At 40.5% G+C, this 18,170-nt stretch overlaps 1 protein-coding gene across 9 annotated transcripts in view; it reads left to right on the forward strand.

Annotated features, from left to right (window-relative positions):
- Positions 1-18,170, forward strand: part of LOC126467819 (protein hu-li tai shao) — a 426,171-nt gene that overhangs the window by 313,360 nt on the left and 94,641 nt on the right. For all 9 annotated transcript variants that reach the window (XM_050096499.1, XM_050096496.1, XM_050096497.1 and 6 more), the window contains 6 exons: positions 8,913-9,102; positions 9,333-9,484; positions 9,683-9,913; positions 11,674-11,817; positions 15,631-15,729; positions 17,874-18,083. In XM_050096499.1, the coding sequence (XP_049952456.1) occupies positions 8,913-9,102; positions 9,333-9,484; positions 9,683-9,913; positions 11,674-11,817; positions 15,631-15,729; positions 17,874-18,083 (1,026 nt within the window). The remainder of the gene's footprint in view (positions 1-8,912; positions 9,103-9,332; positions 9,485-9,682; positions 9,914-11,673; positions 11,818-15,630; positions 15,730-17,873; positions 18,084-18,170) is intronic.

An 18,170-nucleotide genomic window follows, 5' to 3' on the forward strand; every position in this document is an offset into this window, starting at 1 on the left:
CTTTTCACCTTGGGCGGTGCACTTTTCACCTTGAATTGCTAACCATTTTGAAGGCAGCGTCGCTGTTTCATTGGCACTGAACACGTCATTTGGGTCATAATTCACTACTAAGTTGGACAGTATTATCCTCCATTCTGTTTCTACACTTTCCTGCACATCCTTCGCTTTCCTACACACTTCATTCCACACGATGTTGTGCCTAGCTTTGAAACTGTCCAGCCAGCTCAGTCTAAAACTTCTGCAATAAAGAGAACACTTGTAATACATATGCTGTCCAAGACTGACAATGAATTTAAATTCATTGTTGCCTCAGTCTTAATTTGTGAACAGTGGTTATAAATTACACATTTGTTTTATGCCGTATTTAGGCAAATGTGTGTGGATTACTGGAAGTCCAGTGATAATATTTTGTAGGTCAACGTCAACCCTTAGTGAAAAAATTTAGGTTACCCCTGAGGGGAAAAAGGTAGGGTGCAAGTGTTACCCTTTTTTTAAAAAAACGTTTATGATTGTTATAATTGTTTATACTGTTAACAGGTCAGACAACTTCATTAAAATTGGTGCATTTGAACATACAAGAACTGGGCCATAAAATTTGTTTTCCAATTGAATTTATAAGCAGATATGTAGGGCTTGCTTAAATTTATTTTGAACTATATTATTTTTAAAATTAATTTTAAAATGTGTGAATTCAAATCAACAAATTCCATTGTACTGTTATGATGATTTTTATTTTCAAGAAGTTATAAAGGTTCATCCAGAAATGGAAAGAAAAAGAGTGGAACTGACCCTGGGGTCAGAGTCATACCAGTTGATGGTACACGGAAATTGTCACTCATTTGTAATTTCACTCATTTGTAATGTATCGTCCCCCTCCCCCTGTGAGTCCGGGTATTAGAATAGGCCTGAGGTATTCTTACCTGTCATAAGAGGTGACTAAAAGGAGTCTCGCACTTTTCGGCCCTATAAGTTCAGAACCCATTTTATGGCTTGACCTGCCACTTTCCAAATTCTACAGAAGTGCGGGCCATATGGGGAGGGACGCCTTAATGATGCATTAATTATCCATAGTGCCCTTCGATTCAATCTCCTGAACCTCTTGTCATGGATTTGCATCTCCACCTGCAGTTCAACTATTTGGATGAGGACACTTTCTGGAGTATGTCATCTTCTTCAGTTGTCTCCTGTCCTCTTTTGTCCCCATGGCAATATTGGATTTCTCTGCACTCAATATCCAACACAGTAGCCAGTCCGTTGTGGTGGGGCCATCATGCACCCATTTGGTGGTAGCCCCCTGACAACACAGGGATCACACTGCTGTTGCCCGACTAGTAAACTCGCGACGTATACCAAGGAGTAGATGCCTGTCTTCATGGGGCATCAGGATTTCTGGCAATGGCCATCATGCCAGGTGGCCTTTGCTGTGGCTGGGTTGTGCCCATGGGGAGAGCCTCTGATTGGAGTGGGTGGCATCAGGCCAGATGACCCACAATGAAGTGCACTAAGTCACCTCTTCCTGGTGACAGGTATGATCCTAAATTGTTTCCCCTCCCTTGCTACACCATGTAGGGCTACAGAAACAACAGAGCCATATTCGCCTCGGTATTAGTCTGTAGCAGAATGGACGGTACTCCTTTCTACCTATGAAGCCTCAATATTTTGTTGAACCTCTTGAGGATAAGTTTGGGGAAGTGACAGTGCTGTCCAAGATGAGAAATGGCGCAGTCTTGATTCTGACAGCATCCCCAGCCCAATCCCGAGCGTTACTTGCTTGTGACTGGCTGTGTGATATTCCTGTTTCCATCACTCCCTATAAAAGCCTCATCATGGTCCAGGGGATTATTTTCCATCACAACCTCCTCTTGCAATCTGTCGACGAGCTCTGCGCCAATCTAGAACAGTGGGGTATTCATTTCATCTGACGCGTTTACAGGGGACCCAAAGACAACAGGGTTGCTACCAGTGCCCCCATCTTGGCGTCCTTTGAGGGTTCATTGCCTAAAAGGGTCAAGGTGATGGTTTCCCACTGTGGCGATAAACCATGTGTCCCTCCCCTTATGCGGTGCTTTAAGTGCTGGAAATTCGGACATGTGTTCCCGCTGTACTTCCAACTTCATAGCGACTGTGGATGTCCATCACATTCCAATACTTCATATACCCCGCCTCCCATCTGTGTCAACTGTGGTGAGCACCATTCCCCTTGCTCACCAGACTGCAGGATTCTCCAGAAGGAAAGAAAAATTGTGGAATACAAGACCCTGGACCAACTGACCTACACTGAGGCTAAGAGGAAATTTGACTGCCTACATCCTGTACCTCTGAAATCCTCTTACGCCGCTGCTACGAGATCAGTTATAGCCCTATCCATTAAGTCAAATCCAGTTGGCTCTCAAAGCTGTAAGGCTACAGCTGTCCCCTTCGTGGTGGGGGGCACTTCCCTCCCTGTTGCTTCCTCACCACCTACTTCGGGAGCACTGCCTCCCCCCCCCCCCCTCCCCTCCCTTCCCAAACTACCGACTTCTAAGCCAGAGAAGCGTGAGTCTTCTTCGGCTCCTCCCCCTAGGAAGGGGTCCCATGGGGACCTCCCTTCCCAGGTTTCTACTAGTGGGAAAGATGACACCTGTCAGTGGCTGAAGTGCCCAAAAGCAGCTGGTTGTAGGGCTTCATGATCCTCCTCAGTCCTGGGGACTGAATCAAAGAAGCTCTCCCAGCCAGAGAAACCTAAGGAGCAGCGAGAGAAATCCAAAAAGAAGACCCTCAAGAACAAGGAAATTGTGGTAGCACCCACTCCACCACTATCTACAAGCTCTGTCTCTCAGGATGAGGTGGCGATTCTGGCGTCTGCTGAGGACCTAGATCTCGCCGGACCCTCAGATACAATGGATATAGACTGCTCAGGAACTAAGTTGGTGGCAGCAGGTGGCCCTGAGGTGTAAACTGCCTCACTGAGCATTTCATGCCTTCCCTGCCTCAGTATAATGTCACCCTCCAGTGGAATTGCTGCAGTTTTTTCCACCACCTGCCTGAGCTACGGCAACCTACAGCAACTGTTAAGTTTTACACCTGCTTTCTGCATTGCCCTCCGTAGCTATAAGGGATATTACAGGAACCATAGCGACAATAATAGAGTGTCATGTGAGTTTGCGTCTATGTCCTGAACTCAATATGTAGTGAACCTGTGCCCCTTCACTCTCCTCTTGGAGCTGTGGCTGTCAGGATAAGGACGACGCAGGAAATAACTATCTGCAACATATATCTTCCTCCAGATGGTGTGGTACCCCTGAACATCTTGGCTGCACCGATTCATCAATTTCCTAAACCTTTCCTACTTTTGGAAGATTTTACTGCCCATAACTCCTTGTGGGGTGGCAGCATGCTTACTGTCAGAGGTAGAGAGGTAGAAAATTTACTGTCTCAGCTTGACCCCTGCCTCCTAAATACTGGGTCTTCCACACATTTCAGTGTGGTTCGTGGCACTTCTTCGGCTATTTATGTATCACTTTGCAGCCCAGGACCTCTCCCATCTGTCCACTGGAGAATCCATGATGACTTGTGTGGTAGTGACCACTTCCCCATCTTTCTGTCACTCCCCCAGTGTCATACCCACAGACGCCTACCCTGATGGGCTCTGAACAAGGCAGACTGGGAAGCTTTCACCTCTGCTGTGACTGTTGAATCTCTGGTGCCATCAATGCAGTGGTTGAGCAGATCACTAGAACCATTGTATCTGCGGTGGAAAATTAGATCCCTTGTTCTGTCGGATGCCCCCGGCGAAAGACTACCTTTGTGGTCGCCGTAAATTGCTGAGGCCATTGAAGAGCGTAGATGGGCTCTACAGCGGCATAAGCGGCACGCATCTCTGGAGCACCTAATAACTTTTAAACAATTCCATGCCCGCGTTCGCCAGCTTAAAGAGCGATGGAAACAGGAGTGTTGGGAGAGGTACGCCTCGACCATTGGGTGCCATACTTTCCTTCCCTAATCTGGAAGATCAGACGTGGTTTTGGGTACCAGACCTCCAACAGGTGTCCCGGGCATTACCATCAATGTTATCTACCGACACAAACGTGATTGCCGTGCATGTTTGCTGAGCACCATGCTCGAGCCTATGAGTCGGAGAATTACCCCCCAGCCTTTCACACTCTGAAATGGCAGATGGAAGGGAAAGTCCTCTCGTTCACTACATGCCACAGTGAACCGTATAACGCCCCATTTACAAAGTGGGAGCTCCTCAGTGCCCATGCACATTGCCCTGACACAGCTCCTGGACCAGATCGGATCCGCAGTCAGATGATTGGACATCTCTCGTCCAACTACAAGCAACAACTCCTAGTCATCTTCAACTGGATATGGTATGATGGTGTCTTTCCATCACGAAAGCGGGAGAGCACAATCATTCCAGTGCTCAAACCTGGTAAAAACACTCTTGATGTGGTTAGCTGTTGGCCCATCAGCCTCACAAACGTTCTTTGAGAATGTATGATGTGTTGGCGATTGGGTTGGGTCCTGGAGTCATGTGGCCTACTGGCTCCATGCCAGGACAGTTTCCGCCAGGGTCGCTTTACCCCTGATAATCTTGGGGTCCCTCGCGTCTACCATCCGAACAGCCTTTTCCAGATGCCAACACGTTTTTGCCATCTTTTTTTTTATTTACAAAAAGCTTAAGACATGACCTGGTGGCATCATATCCTTGCCACATTGTGTGGGGTCTCCGGAGCCTGAACCAGATTTTTATCCAAAATTTGCTGTTGCTCTGTACTTTCCGTGTCCAGGTTGGTGCCTCCCATATCTCGGAGAAAGGGGTCCCACAGGGCTGTGAATTGAGTGTATCTCTTTTTAGTGGCCATTAACGGCCTAGCAGCAGCTGTAAGGCCGTTGGCTTCACCTTCTCTGTGTGCAGACGACTTCTACATTTCGTACTGCTGCTCCAGTACTCGTGTTGCTGAGCAGTGCTTTCAGGGAGCTATCCACAAGCCGCAGTCATGGCTTCCAGTTTTCAGCTGCAAAGTCGTGTGTCATGCACTTCTGTCAGCGTTGTACCATTCACCCAGAGCCAGAACCTTACCTTAATGACAATCCTCTCATGGTATTGGAGACATATTGATTCTTGCGACTGGTTTTGGACGCCTGATTGACCTGGCTTCCTCACCTTCAACAGCTTAAGCGGAAGTGCTGGCAGCACCTCAATGCCCTCTGCTGCCTGAACAACATCACCTGGGGTGCAGATTGCTCTATGCTGCTGCAGCTCTGCAGAGCCCTTGTTTAATCATGCCCTGGTGGAGGCGGGAGTCCCTCCATTGAAGGTTAGGCATGCACAACTCCTCACCAGCTACGTTGCACACATTCGTAGTTCTCCTGCACATCTGATTTACTGTCTCGTAAAAAGGACTGTTAGAAATGTCTTCTGACGGGCCACAGGAGAGTGAAGTGTGCTGACCATTTACATATCTATAAAAAATATGATATACAAGACAGACAGGAAAACAGACTTTGTTCTGGTTGGGAATAAGTGCTCTCAGTTGAAGACACTGTTTCAAAGTGAAGATGCTTACCAGTGTTGATGTTTTGTGTTCTAAATGTTTCGACAGAATAACAACAATGATAGTACCTGAACAAGGTTTATTCAAAATGTTTTGACATAACAACAACAGTGATGGTATCTGAACAAGGTGAAGCCTACCATGGTGCAGATGAGGCAGATTTTGCATCAGTAGAGGAAGAATTAAATACCCTGAATCAGTCAACCACAGAGGTAGGTGTTAGTCCTGTTAAGAAACTATGGTCAGTGAAGTCAAGTCATAAGCTCTATGCATCAAGAAGGTGCAGAGAAATTACTAAAGCTATGGATGAATACACTACAGCAAAACTGACCACACTCTTCGAAGTAGAAACTCCATCTTCAGAAGAAAATGAACCAAAACACACTTGCACCTCTTGCCAGGAATTTTTCAAAATTATCAATTCAGCTGTTGAGTGTTGTGCATGCTACAGTGAAAAGTTGCAAGTTTTAACTATTATTCTTTTCAAAGGAAACAATTTTGAAGCATATTCCATAAGTATCAAAGTACATAGTAGACAAATCGAGAAATGTGAGGTCTTTAAAAAAAAGGAGTCTTTGGAATACCAGATCCCTATTATGATCATCCTGTAGAAGGAGCTCAAGTTCAAATAGTGCAGTCATTGTATCTGGAAGATAAATGGCACTGTTATCACCAGAGTGCCAACAAGAAAGACACTATAACTCTAACAGGCAAGGTCAAAAAGTTGCGCAAGTGAAGAGGTACATGATTCACATATTGGAAGATAAAAATTTTGTGCACTACGACCTAAGTGGGTAGTTCGACACTCACCTAGAGATGTCTGTTTATGTGTGTACTGCACGAATTTTGAACTTCGCATGATGAACTTACTGGAGCACGACATATGACACCTTGGTTGGGCGTGTGGAGTCATTAGTAGTCTGTGACATAAAGCGAGAGACTTGTTTGTTTCAAGAATGTGGTGACTGCCCTGGAAAGGGAGGAAAGTCTTTGCAGACACTTGGCCTGGAAGACATAGCAGATAACTCTGCAGAAATTACAGATGTGACATGGAAGGAAAGTAAACTAATTGAGAAAACCGGTCCCTTTGACAGTTTCATTGATGAACTTCGTAAATGGTCAATGAAAGCAATAACACACCAGCATCTGAAGAAATTGCAACAACAATGACAACACAATGCAGAAGTGAAAGGGTGTGTGCAGGCTGAAGAACTATGTTTAGTGTTTCACTTTGAGTTTGCTGAGAACAGGTCTGTAATTCTCCCACAAGAAGTACAAGGGTATCATGGGACTAATTACAAGTTTTCAGTTTTTACGGGAGTGACATATATTGTCAAAACGAGACCACAAATGTTGCAGTTATAAGTGATGACACAGGACGTGATTCAGCAAGTGCTTGGCTAGCAATGCGCAAAATTCTTCAACTGCAAACGGGGGCAGAGAAGATCATCATTATTTCTGATGGTGCTCCTTGTCATTTTAAAAATCATTACCAGCTGTTTGAATTGAATAAGTCGCTTGTGCCAACTGACTGGGTATACAGTGCTACTGGTCGCGGGAAGGGGCCTTCTGATGGTGTTGCAGGCCTGCTAAAGCACCTTGCAACGAAACATAATCTTTCAAGACCAAATACAGCTGTGATTCAGAATGCTGAGGATTTTACAATAGTCGTGAAATCTTACACATCCACAGCCCTCATTCTTGTAAACAAAGAGGAAATCGAAGAATTCGGTGAGTAGAAAAAAGAAGAATGGTCCGAACAAACTACTCCTGTGAAAGGAATTCAGAAGACACATTTTTGGACTCAAAGTGATGGGCGAACTCATATTGCGTGCACTTTAAAGAGCAAGAAAGAAGATATTTTGTTCATTTGGCCAACACCTCAGAAACAGCAGGATAATGTTCAGATTCCCAACCTGGGAAGGGTGATGTTTGTGGCATGTGTGTATGACTTTGACTGGTGGCTTGCAGAGATTATAGACATCAGTTATGTGTTAACGAAATTGTAGTGAACTTTATGCTACCACATGGACCAGCTGCTGGATATAGGTTTGTAGCTGAAGGACAGCAACCAGCCATCAGTACTCACTTCCTGTTAACAATGTTTTGAAGAGTGTAAGTGCTCCAGTTCCCATTGATTCAACAGGAAGGCACCACTCTATATCAAAGGAAGATATGCAAGCAGTGGAGCGCATTTCTAGTTCATTGACTGGCTAATTTTGGTATAAAACAGAGTACGCAGAAGTTGTATAAATTGAAACCTTTTAAGTCTTTGGACCTTTCACATACATTTTGGAACCATTTAAAATGCTTGAAAAATGAGTCTTGTACTCACCTTTCAAACTAAAATTATGTTAAATAAGGCTAGGTTTTGATTTTCATGTCATGTGATACTGTGGTAATAAATCAGGTTTTATGTATGGCAAGAATTTCAGTTGTTTATAAAACCTGTTCAACCTAAAAGTGGAAGCTCTCCTTTTCAGGGAATGTAGAACTATATGGTACTAATCAACAGAAAAAATAAAACTTTATGGATTGGCATTTTTGGGGAAAAAAAAATTTCCATAAATTATAAAAAAGTTCAGAATGCTATGGTAAAAGAACTTTAACAGATAATTCCAACTGGAGGATTTCTTTGCAATGGTAAAGCAATTATCTTTCAAATAAAAAAATAACCAACAAAATATCTAAAACTATTCCAGAAATACAGCATTTTAAATTTTTTTCCAAAATTCATGTCTTTAAAATGGTATGCGCAGTGTCATCTGCGGAGGGCTGTATCTTAGAGCAAAAATTTTCTGGAGAGGGTGGGGGGGGGGGGGGAGACGTGTTCCTTATTTAGTCCTTCAATTTAATATACGCTAAATTCAATAACATCAGAGACTACGAAGGTAAGATTTTTTCCTAGCTTGCCTGAAATGATATGGACTACACTGCACACAGTTCTTAAATCAGCTGGCTTGATTTGAAAGTGGTATTTGTTTGCGTTATGACTAATTGTGTGATACCATTATAAATTTCATGCTTCGTGATGAGTCCAACACATCATATTTTTCATCATGCAGCATAAATTAATTTTCTCCTATTGTATTTTATTTAAATATAATGATGGTTTGGCATTCTTGGCCCAGAAATCCCATCCGAGTTTGTTCAGCCACCTAGGGCAAGTCTTTATATTTCATGTGACGTTGGTGACATATGCATCAATGATGATGAAATTATACGGACAACACAATACCCAGTCTGCCAGCAAGCCCGCCCTGGAATCGAACCTGACCCATCTCCCCCCAGCATGGCAGTTAGCTACACTAACCACTCAGCTATTGAGGCAGATATATTTTCTTGATTGTGATGTGTCTTTTTCTTTTAAAGGATATGAAGGAAATGGAACGGAGGAAACGAGTCGAGATGATAATGAATAGTCGTCTTTTCCGTGAGGAGCTGGAACGAATTATTGAAACCCAGCTGAAGGATGGAAATGGCCCAGCGGGTTTGTTGCAACAGCTATCGGACATGATGGGGTTGCAGGGTGGCCGTTTACAACCTGCAAGTGTATTCAGAGGTGTGTAAAATACCTTTTGTAGTCCTCAATCTTTAAATGGATTTTAATCTTGCTTTTTGAACTGTGGAACTTATGTGCAAGTCAGTTAGATATTGTAAAGCCAGTAAATCTTTCATAGAGCAGTCGTGTAGATATTTATGTTTACATAAGTGGTTTTTGTAAAATTTGTGTAAATTCATAGTTCGCCTGAGGTCTTAGCATCTTATATATTATTATTTAATGTTTTGTAGGATCTAACTGTGTCATTCCTATAAATGATATTCGTGGTGTTGAAAGCATGGGCTATGCAAAGGGAGAAAAGATCCTTAGATGCAAGTTAGCAGCAGTCTATAGATTAATGGATCTTTGTGGCTGGACCCAAGGAATCTACAACAGTATCACTGTAAGTATTCTGCGCTAAGTTTTCAAGTTCTGATTAAATATGTGAAGTAACTCCTAATTTTAGTAGCCTGGGCACAGTGACATTTTCAGTGAATTGCCAGTATTGTAAATACTGATGTGCATGCCAACCATGCCATCATGTGAGGTTCTGTTTTGTTTGTAACAGATTGACGTTAACATCTTGAATTTTTATTTTCAGGCGAGATTAAACCAAGACCAAGAACATTTTCTCATAAATCCGTTTGGAATGTTATACCATGAAATAACTGCCTCAAGTTTAGTGAAAATTGACATGCAGGGCTCAATAGTTGAGCCTGGAACTACAAATTTTGTTGTGAATGTTCCTGGTTTCATGTTGCATTCTGCCATTCATGCTGCCCGTCCAGATATTAAGTGCATTATTCATGTTCATACTCCTGCAGTGTTGGCTGTGAGTATCATAACTTGTCATATTTTCCTTTACTGTAACATGTTTAGCTCGTAACTTACTTTCAGTACTGGTCTTAAAAATATGCTGTGCAAGTGTGAGCCCTCTGTCTGGAAGACCTAGAATTACAAAGAGAAATTGATTTCACCCAGACCACTAGAGAGATCTTGGGGAATTCAGAAAGTATCTGCAACATTCTGAAGGATGGTTAGGGATTGTAATTACCCAGTATCATTGTTATCAGTAATTAGCAGTATTACGATACACTTAATCTTCTAGCCTTCCTGCACACCTAGGTAGCCTTTTTCTCCTTCAATGCTTCTCCAATCCCCCAGTTTTCCTTCGGACCATTGACTACTGATGCTTCACATAACAGCAGACCATCCTGGACCCGCCACATCCCTGCATACTTCCACATGTATCACTGGAGCATTTTCACCAACCACTTCAATTTGTAATTGATTTTTTGTGTAAATATATATTTTGAAACACAAACATTGATGATTGACTTCAGATATTGAGACTTAAGTTTTTTATTAATTTAAATGTGAATTACAGTAGAGTTGGCAAAAGAAGATCCCTTTCAGCTGGCAGTGCTGTACCAGCTTTCAGCTGTGAAGTGCAAATGGCTGCAGGCAAAAATAATAGTCATCTATAGAGCTGCAACACCACTGAGGCATTGCCATAGAGAAAGACATGCAAAATCATGTTACGTGACTAGTTAAGGTAGACACGCAAAGAATCCCCCCAAGCCCAATGCAACTGTTGGGGATCTTCTTTTGCTGCCTATATTACAATACTTTGTGTACTTTCTCTAGTGTCCTTTTTTAAATAAACAGTGATCGAAACAAATTGATCATCCATTATGAAATGAGGCACATCATTTTAATTGGACTTTAAATTTTACCTTACAGAGATTGCAGTTTAAAGCATGTTTGTGAGGGAAATTGTCACACTGGTTGTTGCACACTAAGTTGATAAGAAATTGTATGACTAGTAACAGTAACAGTAGAATTTCTGGGAATGCTGGAAAAAGCAAACGCAAATTAACTTTGCAGAATTGTTGATAAAACATGAAAGAAACTAATCTTTGTCTTTCACTGTTGTGGTAGCAAGCTGATATGTGCTCACAAATTTCTCCTCCGTCAGTGTACTCAAAAAGTCTGTCATAGAGACTTTGCTGCCTTATTAACAGCGTCATCCTCTATAATGGTGTTATTTGCTATGGTTACTTTACATTTCAGAGTGCTGTCTGGAAATTTTGCTCCATTAATTCAAATTTATAATGTATCTATTTTGAAAAATTGTGATAACTTATTTGCTGAAACTCTGCCTTCATTGTGGTAAAGACCATATGTATCTGTATGAATATTAGCTTTGTTTTCTACTAGTGTGGAATGAGCAGATTTATTCACCCATAAATTTGTTGTCGGTGGCGCACACGCACGCGCACACACACACACACACACACACACACCACACACACACACCACACACACCACACACACCACACACACACACACACACACACACACACACACACACACACACACACACACACAAAAAAAATCAGAGCCCTTTACCTCTCCCTCGTACCCCTTATCTTTCTCTTGCTTACCTGTTGAAGACTATGTCTGCTATGAATATCTTGTAATCTCCGCATTTGTTACTGTTAAATTAATACATCTTATAACCTGCATTTCTGTACTATTCCGTTACACTGAACGACAAGCAGTTGGATTTGTTTCATAATTCTTTTACAGGTGTCTTCATTAAAATGTGGCCTACAGCCTTTGTGCCAAGAAGCTATTGTAATTGGTGAAGTTAGCAATCATCCATATCTCGGTGCAGTCTTCGAGCCAGAAGAACGAGAAAAAATTGCCAGAAATTTGGGACCAGTAAACAAGGTTAGTTTTCCATACTAATTTCATTCAGGTGCTTTAAAGAAAATATGTACACAATAAGCATATTACATTGTATGTATCGTATTTATTGCCCCTCTAAGGAGGTAAAATGTTCTGGTGTAGTGTGAAATGACTTTATAACAAATGCGCTCTTCCTATTCCGCCCAAGGGGTCTATATTATTGCTTTTTTAGGTCATCAGTTGTGAACTTCAGTACAATTTCAGAATGTTAGATACTGTTACTGTCAATGTAACATGTTCAAAGATGGTGATACACAATGAGACAGCTATTAGATATGTGAAGACAATGAACAGATTTTGTTAGTGAGGCTACAGGCTCTTACATTGAGTTTTCCTTGTTAAAATCTACAAATCCAAATCTGATCTTGAATCAGTTAGGGTACCTTTTTATTTATACTTCGTGATAAAATAAATCATTTCTGACCAGAATGGTTTAACTGACATCAGCCACAGTGTATGAATAGTGATATCAGCTAATTTACAATTGGCTTTCAACAGTCAGTCACTCCAAAGATTCTAGAGTAAAATTAATAATTTTTTGTATTTAAAATCATTCAGTTTTTGTCACTCCAGTAATTGATGCGACAGATGAAGCAGAGGTCCTGTCGTATGTCGTTTGCAATATTTTCGATCTCACAGAATACAGTAACTATCAAAACGCAGCTCGTATTTCCATCATACCTCACGGCGACCGCTTCCAACCAACATTGCTCTGCGTTACACATAACAGCATTTGTGAAGTTACCTGCTGTGTTTTTACGTGTTGCGTACAACCGATCGGTAACTGAGTGGTGACACTGTAGCAGCAAGTGACAGATGTCAACTATCAAGTAATTTTAATCGCACTATAGGTGAGAGACTGAAATGAAACGAAAATTGATCCCACAGAATGATAAATGTCATAGCTACAGATACAAAATGCATCGAAATAATTCAATAATTCTATAATTTTTGCAGTAAGTGTTTCAGGCCAAGTAAACTTTCTTTCTATTTACAACTCTAGATAAACTCACTTTCTTTTTAATCTTAGTATCATAAGTATTATGGGGTTTCACTTTCCAAATGTTTCTACGTTATCATTAATGAACACTTGATTGAAATGAAATTTCTTGTAATATACCAACACACGTTTAACCAGTAGTTCGCCATTTTGGAAATGGCACAAAGGGTGGTGTTTTTTGGTAGTATGTATATGAACTCCAATACATTAGGGTGCACAGAGAGCAGAGTTTAATGGCAAAAGACATGAATGCTGCTGTCCTTGCTCATTTATTTATTTTTTGTTTCTTTTTAAAAAGTTTTAATTTTTAACTGCATTAAGTCTTTTTTTTTCTATGTTGTTGGTTGATCTCTGTATCATACAAGTTCTTCTGTCTGCTGTTGGGTTTGTGTGGTAATTCAATTTACAGTTTGTTTACAATGTCGTGAACAAATTCTCAGAGGGTTGTCGGGAACGGAGAAATGAGCTCCGTCCAGACTCTCTGTACATAGACAGCTGAGGAGGTAAAGATGATGCGGGGCTAAAAAGCCGCACTTTATTTGTGCAGTTCTGGTGTTACATCTGTGGATACTGGTTTAGTGACATGACAGTTATTTGGTAATGGCCACAGTACACAAAATAACAGGTACGGTGTTATTAGACCACTAATATAGGTGGCAGCTGGACTAAAAACACTCAAGTACCGAAGTCTACAGATATCTGGTAGCTTCAGATGATCCAGAACTAGGCATACCTCATTCAAGACGTTGCCAATAAATAGTATTTATACCTACTATGCTGCATTGGTAAAATTGCAGTTTTAAATGCTCGCATATCATTGTAAAACAACACTTGAATATTAACTGGACACTGCACTTGGCACTTCCATTTGTGGCTTGCTTATACCCAGGTGCCTTATTTATAATGAAAGTAAATTAGAAGAGTGTAAGCATATTTATGACAAACATTTTTTTGCCTCATGTGTGGTTAAGTATGCTGGTGAGAGGTTGCAAAGTGGTGCCTGTTGCGTAAGAACATAATGAAGATTTGACAAGCTAAGAAAGAACATATACCTAATGATCATTATTGCAAGAAATGACCTCAGAATTTTTGTTGCCAAGTGAAATGAGATGTTTGAAATGTAATGTGCTTGAATCAGCAGCTTTGTGTATTTACTGTTAATAATTTGTCCCTCAATCTACTGTTACCATCAGTAGAAACGTTGACAAAATTTTTTTTTGAGCTAATTTGAAATGTTATTTGCTATTAAATTATTATTCTGTGGTTCTGTCGTTACATTGTGTGACTGCCAGGAAGTCCGTTGCAACAAATAGAGGTGTTCTCTGTTGTAGGGAACTTATTAGCTGCTATGCAATTACATTGTTGATATTGCAGATGAGGCTCTCAGTGAGGGTGCAAGTACAAAGGAGCACTTAGATAATTCTTCAGAGTGTGACTAGATGATTTTGGGTGGGCGTTGGTGTCAGAAATGAGCAAAAATAGTTCCTGATAGAATGATATGCTTTACTCATTGTATCTTACTTTTAGTGATGTCGCAAATAGCTTATAGGAAATAGTTTAAAATTTTCTCTAGGCATTGTGACTTTAGGGTGACTTTTTGCAAAAGTTCTCTGACATCTTCAAGAAGATTGCTACTAATTTTTTCCTCCATCATTACGTAACTTAACTAAGGCTTTGTTCTTAGTAGACATACTCCTCCTCTTATTGATCAAACTCGTATCCAGATTCTTCAGTGTCTCACATTTTTATTCTCTGCAGATCACCACACTGTTTCTCACACTTGTTTGTTTACTTTCTGCCTCCATAATAATCCCACATAAAACTTTGTATCATAGAATGTCACTCATTTTCTTTAATTCTTTCTTCCCCACCTTCTCCTCCACATCTCGTCCTCTATGCTATTCTCTCTTCTCATTACGGCTTAACAAACTGTTCCTGTGAAAGGTCTCTGATCAGGTAAGAGCTTTGCAGATTGTTATCACTTGTGCAATTTTGTGTTTCTCCGAACATTTCATGCTGATTTGAGAGAACTTCACATCAAGTGACTCAAACACGGTGGCGATTCATCGAAAAACCTGGAATTATCAGGGAATTGCATTTTACCTGGAAAGACCTGGGGAGTTTCAGGAATCTCATGAAATGTCAGGGAATTCTGTGTTTTTAAAGGTGTGTTTTCTACATGTATGTGAATATTAAATCACGTAAATGACCAGTGTTTAAAAACTGCTACTTATGGCTGGTTGATATCTCAAATGAGAGGAAAGAAAAGTCGTTATTGCGTATTGCCCCCCCCCCCCCCCTTCCCTCTCCCTGCTCACCATTAATTTATCAGGAGCTTCTTGACTCCATTTTCCTCCTCACACTTGGAATTCTCCGAGAATTTTTTTCCAGATTTTAATGGCCAATCTGCTAATAGTGCTCTTGACTTGTTGGTACATTTGGACATTTCCATTTCATTGTAGAGCTTTTGTGTGCATCTTATAAAACCGTACGATAAATAATTTTGTGATTTCTTTTACATTTTTCTTTTCTTTTATTTATTTATTTTAATTGTTGCCGTGACATTGCTATTTTTATCTAATGTAGTGGTCAACATCTTTTAAACAGGTTGTTCCATTCAGTAACTTTTAAATTCATTCACATTTCAGTGTTTGTATGGAAGTTGTGGTTTAAAATTTTTATTTAACTGGGTTCATCAGGGCTTTAATTTTGTAATGTATGATAATATGTTAAACTGTGTGATGGAATTAATTACATAGTAGAATATCATTGTATTACCTGTGTTCATGTTTCAGGTTATGTTTCTATCAAACCATGGTGCTGTCTGTTGTGGAGAAACAGTAGAAGAAGCATTTTATAATGTTTACAATACAGTTCTGGCTTGTGAGACACAGGTATGTATTGATAAATATGATGAAATTGTTTTGTTGTTGATTTGTGCATAGCTGTGACATATTTAAATATAGCTGTGACATATTTAAATGTAGCATGGGTATCATTCCATGCCAAGTGATCTAGAGGTTCTCACGTGACCATTACAAATTTTGTACAAATATTCACACTTGTTCTCAATAAACATTCGTAAAGTTTAACGACCACTAATTCCATCCTTCCGGAGATGTAGTAATTTGTTTGACCCCATAGCACAGCTATCGACAGTCTTACGCAAAATAACTGAAAAAGATTTCGTGAGCAATTTTCATTTGAATAATTCAGAACAAAGTTGGCTGAAAAAATAGGCGCTCAAAAAAAAATGTAGTTTAGTGTTTTGTATATTTGGAAGTAATTGGATGAAAACCTGAAACTGTGTGTAATTACTTACCAATACAAGGTCTCGGAATATAAAATTTCATTCTCCTATAGATTTCCAATGGTTCACAAATTGAGGGCAAAGATGGCAAGTTTTTTTAAAAATGCCAAAAATGGTAGCAAGACCATGGGTGTGAGAGATAGTGGGTAGGGAAGTGGCGTCAACAATGAGGAGTAGGGATCCAGGAGGGAGAATGGAGGGGAAGGTGGAGAGCTGATGAAGGAAGTGGCTGGAACCTTGGCGTGCGAGGCTAGATTTTACACAGTTGTTTGGGTTGGAGGTGTTGGTCAATGAGGCTCGAAACTCTTTCAGTAGGGGGAGGAGGGGGTTGCAATGTCGTGCTACAATGGGGTGATCAAGATTGTTGGGTTTGTGGATTTTGGGAAGGATGTCTGAGGTCAGGTGTCGTGGAGGTGAGCAGGGAAATAGATCATAGGAGAGCTTCTGGGAAGAGTCTAAGGCTTTTAGTGGGGATTGAAGATTATGTTGGACTTGTAGGATGGGATCACTCTGGCAGAGTTTATAGTTGGAGGAAACAGACAGTTGTCAGATACATTCTACCAGATGCCACTGCCATTCATACCTAATTTGGCTGTCAAGACGGCAATGCAGCCTTCAGTGATTATTGTAGCAGAATACTGTCAGATAATTTTTCAGAAAACCTCATTTAATTCTGGTCGTTTGTACAGGGTGGTAGTGACACTAAAGTCACTTTATAGTACCTAGCGAATAAGACAGGAGCTGAAATTGAGGGTAGCAAAGCAAGAGCTGAAATGCATAACTCTGTTATCAGATGTTCCTTTACTAAGGAAATCCGAGGAGTGTTGCCTCAGTTTAATCCTCCTCCACTGAAAAGATCAATGAAATCAGTATTAGTGTCAGTGGTGTTGGGGAAACAGCTGAAATTGTTAAAACTGAACAAAGCTCCAGGGCCCGATAGAATTCCTGTCAGACTCTAGATTGAAATTGCAGCTGAGTTAGCCCTTCTACTAACTATAATTTATTGTACATCCATGGAACGAAATGTTATGCCCACTAGTTGGAAGAAGAAGAAGAAGAAGAAGAAGAAGAAGAAGAAGAAGAAGAAGAAGAAGAAGAAAGAAAAAAAAAATACTGCTACATTTAAAGATGAACAATACGGAATTTGTATTTACTTCGTTGGATAATGTATGAAAATGAAGTGGTCGAAACTCGGGGCGGAGAAAGAAGCTCGTCTTCCACCTTTTATTTTTTTTCTTTTTTTTCTTTTTTTTTAATTTAGTTACTGACTCGGAGGTTTTGGCGCCAATATTTGTCTTTGTGCCTGCAAAGCATGCCTGTGTAGCGCTACATATATTCGACAGCAGAAGTTAGTTGTGGCTGCACCTACCATCATTTTTCAGAACTTCCGCTTACTTTGTACTCAGTTCTAAGCCGCAGGCGGTTTTTTGGATTACAAAAACCAGAAAAAAAGTGCGGCTTAGATTCGAGTAAATGCGGTAGATGTAGTTACGTAGATGCAAATGTAGATGTCACAATCAGTGAGTTTCTCGATTTGAGGAGGCATTTCATATACTCACAAACAAATGTAAATATGCTGAATATTGGTGGAGATTATGTATAAAAGAAGAGTAAAAATGAAATTGCTAAGAAAAGTCTGTTGTATTTTTATTTAAATTGTATTTACTTGATAAACACAACTTGTATATACCTAATAGACGATGTTTCTAGATTTTCTTTTAATTGCAGGTGAAGGTAATGCCTGCTGGTCTGGAAAATCTTGTTCTGATATCAGATGAAGTCAGGAAGCAGGTTTATGAGGCTGTACGACGGCCACCTGATGCTATTCAAAGGCAGGATACAAGTTCTGACTTGCCACCTTCGGGCCTTAAAAAGGAGAAAAAATGGAGACTAGGAGGCACAGAATTTGAAGCCCTAATGAGAATGCTGGACAATGCGGTAATTTCATTATTATTGAATTTCTAATACACTCTTGTGTGTGCCATTGATGATTTTGCATTGATTATTTTATTTCTTCCATCCAAA

Source organism: Schistocerca serialis, chromosome 1 (genome assembly GCF_023864345.2).
Source record: "Schistocerca serialis cubense isolate TAMUIC-IGC-003099 chromosome 1, iqSchSeri2.2, whole genome shotgun sequence".
Taxonomy (NCBI): Eukaryota; Metazoa; Arthropoda; class Insecta; order Orthoptera; family Acrididae; genus Schistocerca; species Schistocerca serialis.